Source organism: Anastrepha obliqua, chromosome 1 (assembly GCF_027943255.1).
Source record: "Anastrepha obliqua isolate idAnaObli1 chromosome 1, idAnaObli1_1.0, whole genome shotgun sequence".
Lineage (NCBI taxonomy): Eukaryota > Metazoa > Arthropoda > Insecta > Diptera > Tephritidae > Anastrepha > Anastrepha obliqua.
Genome location: NC_072892.1, coordinates 65,012,516 through 65,025,757, shown reverse-complemented (window position 1 = coordinate 65,025,757; position 13,242 = coordinate 65,012,516). Strand labels below are relative to the sequence as shown.

The following is a 13,242-nucleotide window of genomic DNA, read 5'->3' as shown; positions in this document are numbered from 1 at the left end:
CAATTCAAAACATAAACAAAAAAAATTAAAAGTGTAAAAAAAATAAAAAATACATTTCAAGAATAAAAAAAAAAAAAATAAATACATAAATAATTTAACTTAAAAAAATCGGCTAAAAATAGTAACATCATTTCCTTTATTCAAATTATAATATAAACCACAAATTAATAATTATAAAAAAATAAAAATTTTAATAAAAATAGTAACATTTCATCACCCCAATTCAAATTATAAACCAAAAATTAATAATCAAAAGAATACAAATAATAATAAAAAAAAAAAATTTAAATAAAAAAATAGCCCGAAAATTAGAAACATTTCACCTTCCCAAATCAAATTATAAACCAAAAATTAATAATTAAAGCAATCAAAAAAATAATAACAATCAAAAATGTAAATAAGAAAAAAATCGCCTGAAAATAGTAACATTTCGTCTCCTCAATTCAAATTAAAAACCAAAAATTAATAATTCTTAATAATTAAAAGAAGAAAACAAAAAAAAACAATCAAATAAAATAATAATAAAGTTCTAATAATAGAAAAAAAATAATAATAAAAAATTCCTTAATTCTTTTTCCTTAATTTTTATTATTATTATCAGTGCAGCCCCAAAACATCCCCTTAAAACTTGTTTTAAGCGCTTAAAATGTGGCATTAGATTCTAAAATATGATCCAAAAATGCTTTTAAAATTCTTTTAAGCCTTGAGATATGCTTTTAAAATGTTTTTACAGTGCGTTTAATAATTCCAGCACAGAGACTTGTTGAAAAGCGTTGACCATTTATTTGGCTCTTATTTAATTTTATTATGTTTTTAAGAAAAGTTAGTTCATTCTCGTACAAAAACCAAATAAAAAAAAATAAAAAACAAAAGGGAGGTGCGTTTGTATTTAAATTTCAAATTTTTATCGCTATTGAAAATCCCTATTTGAACCCAAAACTTAAATTTAATCGATCACTTTTCATATCTATAAAAACTATTTACTACACACTCGTATTCCTTAGCATACTTACATATAAGAAGAGGAACCTTAGTATGCGTTTATGCGTTAATATGTACAAAACATTGCCCGTCGCCGGATCAATGACCGGTAATCGATGTATACGATTGTGTATGAGAATTTTAATGGCATCATAGAGTGAAGCATCCGGACCGATGCTAACCAATGGCATAACTTGATTGTGCAACACACCTGTAGATGCGTAAAGAGAAATAAAAAACAAAAATATTAGAAATCTGTACTAATGCTAGTACGTCTATATACGTACTTCGCCATGTGTCCAATTTGTGCTCCTCCAACTGTTCCATTGATGCATTCGGTGACTTATAATACATTTGTAGAATTTTTATGAAATCCGTTATGGTTAACATGCCAACAAATTGTTGTTTCTGTGAGTCCCAGAGTGGTGCTGCACGCACACCATTATACACGAGCGCATAGAAGGCCTTCTTCACCAGCAATTGTGTATCGAAAACAACCAGTTTAGCGGAGGTTGGTATCAGGTCATAGCACTTATGGAAACGGAAGAATTTCACGAAAATCTGTGAGTCGTCTTCTTCTGCAAGAAATAAATAAGAAAATGTATATAATTAATCGAGGTGGATAAGTAGTATTTGCAGCAATAAATGAGTATAAATAGTATGAAAGTGTTTACAGTTAGCAGAAATGTTGCATATACAGTAATGGTCAATAAAAAATACACCATAATTGGACCAGTTTTGAATAATTTTCTATTCTTTAATTTTAAGTTTTTTTTAATTTGAATTAGTTTATAAAATCAAAAAAATCAAAAAAAATGCCGAGCATTCATAAAATGGCCACAAAAATCAACGAGAAAAAGTTTGAAATTTTCATGAAAATTTGTGGTCGTATGAACTATATATTTATTTATAAAAAAAAATAGTTAAAATAAAATAAAAAAAAACAAAATTGTTGTATTTATTATTATGTTCTATTTGGTTACTAAAATATGGCTAACAGAAATCGTATATTTCGTATATAATGGGTGTTTTTAGACGTTTAAAATTGGGAAATATTTAGTATAATGTATATCGCTTTGAAAAAAAAGGTTAAAAGGGGGGAAAGAAGGGTGTATCCCCATCTTAAAACTGAAAACCGAACCTGCCGGAGGCTTATAGTTTTTAAGGGGTAACACCACTGTAGAAATTTCAAAAAATTGATTTTTTTTTATAAGCTTAAAAAATTCTTTGAACCTTTTAAAATACAGAACAAAAAGTTTTATACGTTACCGAAGTCTATTTCATAAATATTTTAAGCTTTTAACCAAGCGTTAGTGACTGCTACCTAACGACTTCTCCAAATTTCCAAACTTTAAACGCGTTTTTCTCAAAACACGTTTTCTGAAATTGGCACGCAGCATAACTCAAACAATTTTAAATATTTTTAATCAGGTTTTTCACTACGTCTGTAAAATAACCTTCTTAAGAGAAGAGCATAGGGGATTTTCGATAGATTAATTTAAACGATTGTTATAATTATTTAAGTGCCGTTTTTTTAGTCCAAAATAGAGTTTTTTCCTTCAAATGCTTGCTAATTCCACAAAAATAAAAATTTTTTAAATCTCCTACGTGTTTCTCTAGCTATTTTTATCTAGATTAAGAAAAAAAATGTTTCTTTGTTCCAGATTAAAATTTGCACCCTCTGTGCTGCGTGCCGCGGAGCTCCTTCAAGAGAAACCACATTACAAAAATGTCTCCAATGCCGCCATTTTGTAAATTTTACCCCTTAAGTAATTTAATGTTAAAGTTCTGTAATTTAGCGAAAAGTTGGTGTTGCCATACACCTGAAATAAAAACGAGATTCGTATGCAGGCATCTTCAGTGGAAGGTTCATTGTAAAACTGCAGTATTTTTTGCTGTAATTTAAAATTGAGAAATATTTTTGAAAATAAAAACATACAACTCATCGAAACTTAAAAACAATGATATTAAGTGTATCACAAAAAATAAAAAATTAATTAAAAGCTCAATTAGATTGAGTAAACTAAAATACTATGAGCAGCAGTTTAGTACTGCAGTGGGTTCGAAGCAGACGTGGAACAAAATTCGTGCGATCGGGATTGGGAACAAAAATAAACCTATGCTAGATTTATGTGATGTTAATGTAAATGTACTAAATGAGAATTTTGTGTGCTTGCCCGGCTCTGTTAATAATATATGTTATGACAATTACAATTCTAATCTTAACGTTGTGATGTCCAGTTTTTGTTTTGAATGTGTCGATGATTGTGAGGTAGTACAGTCCATACTTAGTGTCAAGTCGAATGCGGCCGGTCTGGATGGAATTCATCCAAAATTTATAAAATGCCTGTTACCAAAGATCTTAAAATATCTTACCTATGCTCTGAATACCGTCTTAACCACGTCAATCTTTCCCAACTCTTGGAAGAAAGCCAAAATCATACCTATTAAGAAAGCGAATGGAGACTACCGCCCGATTGCAATACTGCCGTTCTTATCCAAAGTTCTTGAGCGTATTATGCATCGCCAAATAAACACGTTTTTGAATAGCAACGCCTTGGTGAACACATTGCAGTCGGGGTTTAGATGTAGTAGGAGCTGCACCACAGCACTCCTAAAAGTGTCTGATGACATAAGGCTCAACATTGACAAAAAGCATGTGACCTTTCTAACACTACTTGACCATTCAAAGGCATTTGACTCCGTAGACCATAAGCTCTTAATTCTGAAGCTTAAAAACTTATTTAGCTTTTCAACGTCGGCCTTGACTCTTATAGAAACGTATCTTAGTGACCGATTACAAACCGTATGTATTGATAATACCATGTCAAACTTTCTCCCTGTAACCAGAGGTGTACCTCAAGGCTCTATCCTTGGCCCTCTTTTATTTGTCTTGTACATTAACGATTTGTTCGGTGTGATTAAATATAGTGATGTCCATGTATATGCTGATGACGTTCAATTATATGTTAGTTGTCCCATTAGCTGCATTGACATTTGCATAAGTAATATGAATTCTGACTTGAGCCTCACAAGCAAGTGGGCTTCTGAAAATGGGTTAATTCTCAATCCTGATAAGTCCCAATGCATCGTTATTTACAAAAAATATATCAAGCTCGATGGCTATACACAAGTCAAACTAAATGGCGCTGCGATTAAATATGTGGACAATGTTAAAAATCTAGGGGTTACATTTAATAGAACTTTGACATGGAGCAACCACATTTTTACTGTCATAGGCAAAGTTTATGGTATGCTCCGAAATTTATGGACAACCCAATATTTTACACCAGTAAACACTCGACTGCTACTAGCTAAAACGTATTTGTTACCAACGTTACTGTATGGTTGCGAGTTATATACTCCTTGTGATAGTGTGTGTCGTAGTAAGCTTAATGTTTTGTATAACAACATTGCTAGATACGTGTACTGTAAAAAACGTTATGACCATATTTCAGTATTTGCGAAAAAAATTGCTTCCGTATCTTTTAACGACTTGCTTAGGTTTAAATGTTTAGTTTTACTCCACAAGATTATAAACACTCAGAAACCCAGATACCTCAAAGATCGACTTATGCCTTCAAAGTCCTGCCGTTCGTTAAACTTAGTCCCGATGAAATACAGTTGTTTGGTGACTGAACGTCAATACTTTGTGTTCTCTGTCCGTCTTTGGAATACCTTACCTTACAAAATTAAACGTATAAAAGAAAGCTCGTGTTTCAAAAATAAATTGCTTCGCTATCTTGCCGAAAATTGCTGAATGTACTTTAAATCTCTTCCCATTAATCCCTACTCCTGCTACTACTATTTTTTACCTTACTTTCCTTCTAATACTTTCTCCAACTTATACTTCTTTACTACTATCTGTAATTTTAATTCTAATTTTAGTTTTGATTTTACTGTTAATCCTTTTATGTAAACTATTCTTAAGGTCAATCATTTGACTTTAATAATAAATAAATAAAAATAAAAGCCAAAAATTACGGTATATAAGTGTATGTATTGTATTGCTTCGATCAGTTTCATAAAACTTTTTTTCGCATGGGCGACCTTCGGCCGCGCTTAAAAAAAATAACCCTCATCTGTCCTACTCCGGCTACGCAATCCATAGTATTTTTGCGTAGACCTGCTTTTCGTATTAAAACCATTGAACCCAAAATTAAAACGTCATATGCGTGTATGTAGTAAGGAGGCACAATAACCCCCATCCCCATCATTAATACTAAGCTCAAATACTTAAGTTTTGTTCTTATTTTTGTTTTCATTTGCAGGCATCCGGCAACACCATACTGTTGTCATTCCAATCTTCTTCTTATTCGCGTTTAAAATCGGAAAGTGGTTGTATTGACAAAAGCATTTGCATTTAATTTTAATAAAAATAATTCGAATATAAGGATAAAAATAAGTAAAAACACGCGTGTGAGTGTATATTTGGTGAATTTTAGTGAAGTGTTAAAAAATATATAGTGTAATGTGGCAAATTATAGTAAAATTCCCGAGGGCATTTTGAAGGCAAATAATTACGAAATTATTATTTCCCGAATAATTTGGAGTTATAAAGAGTGTTCCTTAACACCTCACTAGCATCTCCACCAAGTTTCATTAATAAAGACATAATAGTTTGCCAAAAATTGCCCAATAGACATTATTCCAAATTCCAGCCTTAAAATTTTGCGCATAGTAGGTTTGTGCTTGATTATCATTCGAGAGCGTTGCAGAAGACCTTCATTTCCATTTTCATAATTTTTTCGCCATTTTTTCCATACTTTCATACCACAATTTTCTTTTAAGATAAATAAAAAAAGGTCTTTTGTAATAAAAAATATTAATATTTTATTATTATTAATTATAAGAATTAATACTTTTTTATTTTTTATTAGAAAAGCCATTTTCAACATAAAAATGCTATTTATCCCATAAAATATTTGTCAGAAAACAAATACTTAGCTTTTTTTTTAACATTTAACAAAAATATTGAGATAATGAAATTATTTATTAACAAAAATAATGAAATAATCTCAATGACCATTCACAAAAATGTAAAAAAATTTTAAATAATTATCATATTTTCAATTCAAAACTTCAGCAAACTTCTAGATATAAATTTCTATAATCAATACAATTTTAGTAAAATAAAGTGAAAGTTTAAAGCTGCTCAAAAATCGCCGTGATTTTGGAATCTATTTTTTTTGCGTCCGATGTTGAGCCGTTCACTTCATATAAAATACTTCCGAATATGTGCCGTAAGAAAATAAAGTGACTAATTATGTGAGCAAAAGTGTAAATTTCAGCAACATAAAAAATACTATTTTATAAAACCTCTCTCATATGCCTTATTTGATATTAGTTTGCTTTTGTTTTAATAACAATTTTTAGCACACCCTCACTCAACAAATATTTGAATGTAAGACCCTTTGTATACACACATAACATTCATTTATTTATTTTGAGTTTGTATTCCATTCACACTCTCCCACCTGTTTTGAGTAACTGTCCCAAACACTTCTTCCACTTTTCGGACACAGTTTCAAACTCCTTTATGCTATCTAGCGGATAGTATTGCTGTGCCCACCAAAGATCCGTGGACTTTGAACCACCACCGAGTTCCAGACGTCCGGCATGATTGGAATAGAAATGAAGTTGTAACATGCGGGCGAGAGTCGCAGACGTGTGCCCGAATGTATACCCAACAACGGTGAATTATGTATCAGCAACAATTGCTGTTGTTGCTGAGTAGATGTTGCTTTTGGCCAGTGTAGAATAGAGAAATGTTGCGCCTTAGTTGCGCAACAATGTTGCCAACGCGTTGATTTACAACAGACTTTGTTGATGCTCCGAATGCTTGGCTTGCCGACTGCTGCTGGTAATATTGTGGTTTTTGTAGGCCAAAATTATATTGTATTAAATAGCGCATCACCGTTGTTGTTGTTTGTTAGAATTTTGGAACTGCTTCAATATGATTACAACTTTAATGAATGGCTTTTCGTTAAACTGTGTTTTTTTAGCTCACTAAATGTTTTGTGTTTTTCATGTATGCACTTAGAGACACTTAGTTGTGATCAGTTGTAGCACTTATTTGTCACTAAATAGAATTTGTTGGAATATGCAAAATTTGTATACATATACATATATTATTCCTTCGAGTGGCTCGGTTTATTACTAATAAATTGTTTATGTTATATTCTCCCTGCGCTTTAATTAAAGCCGAAAATGCTTTGCAAATGGTTGTGTACTTTTCACTCGACGCTGCTGCCTATGCATCAATTTTTTGTTTGTTTTTTCCGTTATGTACATATGTTTTTAATAGATATTATGACCCATTCGAGCGGCTCCGATTGGTAGCTAAATTAAAGCTCACATTGTAAAGCAATTAACAAGAAAAACTAGATCACTTTTGTTTTGGGATGTTGCCGGTTCCTCTTCAATAGTTTTACATGGTTTTATAAAGCAAAAAGAAAAAAATATAAAAACCAAAAAAAAAAGAACAAAAAATAAAAAAAGAAATACAATTAATTAACTAAAAAATTAAAAAAAAAAAAAACTATTTATTGGCTCATCTCCCAACATGCCACAGACAACAAAGCCACGAAATAGATAAATAAAACTGCTTTCGCTCTTTTGCAATGCAACATACAATAAATTTATTATAATATGTATGGTGATGGCACTCGCGAACTACACACATCCATATGCACATACAGGTATTTAATTACACACACGTACCAACACACATTTTTGTTTATAATTATCACCAATGTGTCTGTGGTTGGGGCTTGGCGCATAAACCGAAAGCGTTTGTCAGAATTAACAATAAACTCTTTGAAAGCGCAGCAACATTGTAACAGCAAAAAAAAAAACACTCTTTAATTTTTTTTCAAACGTTTTTGTATTGCTTTTTCTGCTCACCGCTTGCGCATTACGCAAAGTCCAATGAAAATTAGCTGCAATTTTGTAATTTATTTTAACAATGTGCACCTTGACAAAATGAAAATGAGTACGACTAGTCGCATATGGCACGCGAGCAATAAAGACATCACCTACCTAACTGGCCACAAACACCATTGCGCTCAAGCGCAGCGAACTAATGCAATGGGCGGTGCAATGCAATCATTGCAAAAAAATAAACAACGAATGAAATCGAGTAAATCGGAAAATCTACACTTTATAAATTCATAGGGGGAAAAAAATTGTAAGGCTATAAATTTTGTCATTAAGGTGCCGAAAATGAGTAAAATCTAACCTCATTTTAGAAGAAAAAATATTTGAACGAAAAATTGCAAAATAAATTGTTAAGAAAAAATTTTTTGATTCGTAAAAGCGAAACATTTTTTTTCTTAAATTATCACATACAAGCATGAATTATGTACACTAGTATCAAACAAGTGAAAAAAGCGTCTTGCAACTTTTTAAGCTATATGGAGCTATTTTTATGCCTGCCTCTACGGTATTTTTCCTATTTGTTTGGTATTTAAGTTTTTCTTTCATTATCATTACTATGCGCTACATAGACATGGAGGCATAACTGGGTTATTTGTTGGAATTTAAGGTAATGTATGTGAGCAGTAGCTTTAAAAGTGAAATACAAGGTGGCACAAAATTAATCACCCTATCGGAAGATTTATAATTTTCGCAAATGTACCGCAAATAGATTTGACATTTGTGAGTCAATCAGCTGTGCAGTATACAAAGAGACCAGCAATGGAGCGCGTAAAGGTCAAATAAAGGTTTGTATCGCTCAAAATCATTCTTTTTATTAAGCAAAAAGGTTACTCAAAAACCAAATTGGTCATCTTGTATTATAAAAAAGAAAATATATGAAAAAGGCCAAACGTCGACTAATTACGACTATATTAACCTCCGCGCACTACTGGAATAAATCATCAAGCGGATAACATCTAAACCTGCTATGTCCGCAGGCGTAGCATGCCGAGATGACTCAATTTTAGTCACGCAAAAGCAGTACAGCTAAGGAGAAAATGCCTCGCTAATTCCACTTCATCCTCCAAACAGGCAGATGCTGCAAAGGGGACTCGAAGTAATGCCAAGCCTCACCTCACAAACACAATATTCGAAAACTACTACTCGACTTTGCTAGCCTTAAGAAGATTTCACGACCTTGCAAGTTGTTGTATATTTGTATATTTGCCCAGCGCTCGCTAATCTGACACAAAGTTAGTCAGTCTGTCCAAGAGCAGACCACATGTAGCCAAACGTGTCCCTATGTCTCATTTCGCCGGAAAACTACCGCACGCGTGCCGTGTCTAGCAAGTTCAACAGCCTAGTAGTTTCCTGCCAGGCCCCCATCACCAGGTACTCATACGAGCTTAATATGATATTCAGGTTGGCACAGCTTTTAAGGTTTTTATTAAAAAATCATGAAATCTCCGTTATAATTTAGTACAATTTTGGCACTTATTAACAGGTGTTTTCATTTTCTTTTTTTCTAAATATTGAATGCGGCAGCTCTGTGATTGAAATCAGCTGATCTCGATCCGAAAGGTGGTTAACGCAGTTGCAAAAAGCTGCTTATAAAAGCCATCCATCATTCGGTGGCGGACCAGCTATTTGTAGTCACGTACCATAAATGGTGGAGAATCTCGACTGAAGACGAGTACCTAGTAATGGATATATGCGGCAGATGGTAGAGGTTTGCATTTAAGGGATAGTGAACCGGCACAGGATGGGCCAAAAAGACTAGTTCGCGGCAAAAATGCTGACTGGAATGCATAAATTTGTAAAAAGAAAACATTCAAAACTGCTAAAGATGTCTCAGAGTACCGTCTGGGAGTACCGATAATCAAGGATTTAGCTGAGTTGGATAGGCTCCTTAAAGAAGTTTGATGCTGTTGCCTAAAAATAATTTAAAAAGTAATTATCAAAACATGGCATGTAAAACAGTAGTGCCCGCATTTTTTAAGATCCCATACTTATGTATGTGTATCTATGTCCATATGTGCATATATATACTTATATATTATGTATATACATAGTATGTTTAATAAATAAAAGAACTTTTTATTTAAATCATGGATCACGTAGAGCTATCTATTAAACTTTGATCATATTGAAAAGGTACAAGCGTCAGCTTTCAACCGCAGCCAACTTCATGTAAATCGTTTGACAGGTTAAAAAGTTACGCGCTTTTTATTGATAGTATGTTTCGTGCTTGTGTCGTAAAAATACAATGGAGCAAAGAGCAAATATTAAATTCTGTATTAAACTTGGAAAAACATTTAGTGAGACGAACGAATTGATGCAAGAAAGTTTATGGTGATGTTTGTTTAGCTCGTTCAAATGTATATAATTGGTTTAAACGATTTAAAAATGGTCGTGAAGATTTGAATAATGATGAAAGACCTGATCGTCCAGAAGCAAGTAATCGTGCTGAATTGGTGGAAAAAGTCCGCGAAATCATTGCTGTTGACGGAAATTTCACTGTAAGAATGTTGGCTGAAGAATTAAATTCATCTACTGGTACTATTTGGAAAATTTTAACTGACGATTTGGGTAAAAGAAAGGTTTGTGCACGCTTTGTTCCACACCAATTAAATGAAGATCAAAAAATCGCTCGTGTAGAGCATTGTAAAGACATCATTTCAACAGCTGAAAACGATCCAGATTTTCTTGATTCGATCATAACTGGTGACGAAACATGGTGACCCTGAAACTAAGCGTCAATCTGCAGAATGAAAGACGAAAGGGGAGCCAAAAGCAAAGAAATTGCGTTTTCAGAAGTCAAGAATCAAAACAATGTTGATCACGTTCTACGATTCCAAGGGTATTGTACACAAGGAATTCGTTACAGAAGGTCAAACTATTAATGGAGAATACTATTTACAAGTAAGACCTGAATATCCAGAGGGGAAACAGCTGTTTTTATTGCATGATAATGCACTACCTCACAAAACCAAAAACGTTCGTGAATTTTTGATGCACAAGCATATTTATGACATCGACCACCCTCCGTATTCTCCTGATCTATCACCATGCGACTATTTTCTGTTCCCTAAATTGAAAACTTCCATGAAAGGTGCGTTTTATGATGATATTCCAGGCATTCAAGCAGCCGTGACACAGGTGTTAAAGAACATTCCCTTAGATGACATAAAAAAGTCCATGCAGAAATTGGTTGATCGTTGTGAACGTTGTACCGAGTTAAATGGAGACTATTTTGAATAAAAAATAACTTTCAAACACAGTACGATACGTGTTTTATTCTACATCTGAAAAGTTATGTTATTTATTGAACATACTGTGTATGTATATGTTAATGACCATGCTAATTTCGCACGTATAATTAATTTCTTGTCAACCAAATACATAAATATTTGTCTTAGTTGAATGCTGAAAAGTTGCAGAATACAAATCTCCTCGAATCCTAGTGATTTTAATTAAGTGCTTGGATGCTCATAATATTCGAAAAAAAACATCAGCTGAAAACTATGCGGGTACAAGCGTTGCATCAACATTTTTTGAATGGTTCGCGTTTAGGAATTTTAATTACGATTGTTAATTCAGTTTGGTTGTAGTTCAATTCGCAATTTTCATTTCCTAATTTCAAATGCTTCTTTTTATATTTTGTTTTACCACACATTTACTTGCAAATAACCATAAAGCGTAAACCGCCAGGTGATTGCGTCAATTTGCATTAAACAAAATATATCATATTTAAAAACAATATTTTCAAATAAATTTACATCTGCTGCCACCGCCACTGCACTGTACTAGCCACTAACCTATTTTGAAACAAATATACATCCTAATTAAACGTACGATTTAATTAATTTCGCTGGCAGCACACGGCCATGCGGTTTTCTGGCCATCGGTAAGTAAATTAGGCAAATAGTTTTGAAACATTTATTTTGGCAATTGAAAGCCAAAGAGAATCCCCCAGCAATGAAAACCAGACGAAAATATACATATACATACATACATACATACATGTATATTTGCATGTATGAGTAGATACCCGAGTGTATGAAAGTTCAAGCGCACTGCGCCAAGTTTTTTGCATTCATTAGACGTCTAGAAATTTCCCTAAATAATATATTATTTGTGCATACATGCATACAGACACACACACAAATTTACCACCCTTGTGTTAAATGTAATATTTTTGGCGAAGCTATCAAAATTATTTCAATTAACTACCAATTTAGATTTGACGCGCTAATTACATGTACATTGAAACTTCTGCGGCTATTTTTGGGTTGGTTAATAAATCATATACGTATGTATGTATGTATGTGTGTACCGGTACAAGTAGTCAAATGCGTTTGTACGTGTCTACTTTTCGGTCTCGGTCTCGGTCTCGGGTTCGTAATTCACGGTGTACATGAAATATTAACCCCTTGTACGGATTTATTTGAGAAAATATTTGCATGTGGAAGGGATTTAATTTTTGGTTGCTTGGAGTATTGTGTAAAAGCAGTGCGTTTAAAGTAAGAAATCGTTTATTTCTAAAATATTAGTGACATATGTAGACAGACGGTTGCGCTAATCGGGACTATCGTTAATTCGGCATTATTTCAGAAATTAAGTGCAACTAATGCGGATTGACAACTGGGCTTAATTTACATAATTTAAGCGGATGAGAGGAGTTTTCGATAGCAACATTGCCGAAAAATAACAGTTAAAATCTGTTGTGAATGAAAAATTATGAAAATTTTAAAGAGAAGAACAAGAAAGACTGGTTGCGATGTTGAATTAATTGTTTTGTTATTTCGCAGCAGTTTGAGAAATTGCAATTTAAGATTTTTTAACTAAATAAATATTTCTTAGTATTAGGGCAGCTAATATACGTATTTATTGCCTGCGGTTCATCTTTTACTGACAAAACTATAAAATAAGTAAATCAGCTGTTCACTAATCGGCGTAACAACTGTCAGTCCCACTAAAATTTTCATCAGAATTAACGCTGTGCCGGTAATCACAGAAAACAGAATTGAAAAACAAAAATACGTCATTCGCTCCTAGGCCAAACAAATGCGTGGCGAGTCCAGACGTGAAATCTGCCTAAAGGGTTAAATGGTAAAAAGTGTTTTTCTAATAGCGGTCGCCTCCAATATATTTTTGGCATAAAAATTGTTTCCGGAACAACATCAAATCGTGGCTCAAAATTAATCATCCAATTAATCAATACTGTTGTACGGATGAGAAACGTGAAATGGAGTACCAAAAGATATACAAAAAGTACAAGTGTTTGTCAATAAGTGCCTTAGCCAAATCATCAAAATCCTCTGGCCGAATACAATAACAAAT

At 32.9% G+C, this 13,242-nt stretch overlaps 1 protein-coding gene across 3 annotated transcripts in view; it reads right to left on the bottom strand.

Annotated features, from left to right (window-relative positions):
- Window positions 1-13,242, bottom strand: part of LOC129244688 (5'-AMP-activated protein kinase subunit gamma-1-like) — a 133,771-nt gene that overhangs the window by 4,169 nt on the left and 116,360 nt on the right. For 2 of the 3 annotated variants that reach the window (XM_054882469.1, XM_054882478.1), the window contains exons 7-8: window positions 1,269-1,559; window positions 1,014-1,192 (exon numbers count right to left, since the gene is read on the bottom strand). In XM_054882469.1, coding sequence (XP_054738444.1) covers window positions 1,014-1,192; window positions 1,269-1,559 — 470 coding nt within the window. Of the gene's footprint in view, window positions 1-1,013; window positions 1,193-1,268; window positions 1,560-6,458; window positions 7,039-13,242 lie in introns of those variants that run through there. The other variant, XM_054882487.1, reaches the window with a different exon arrangement.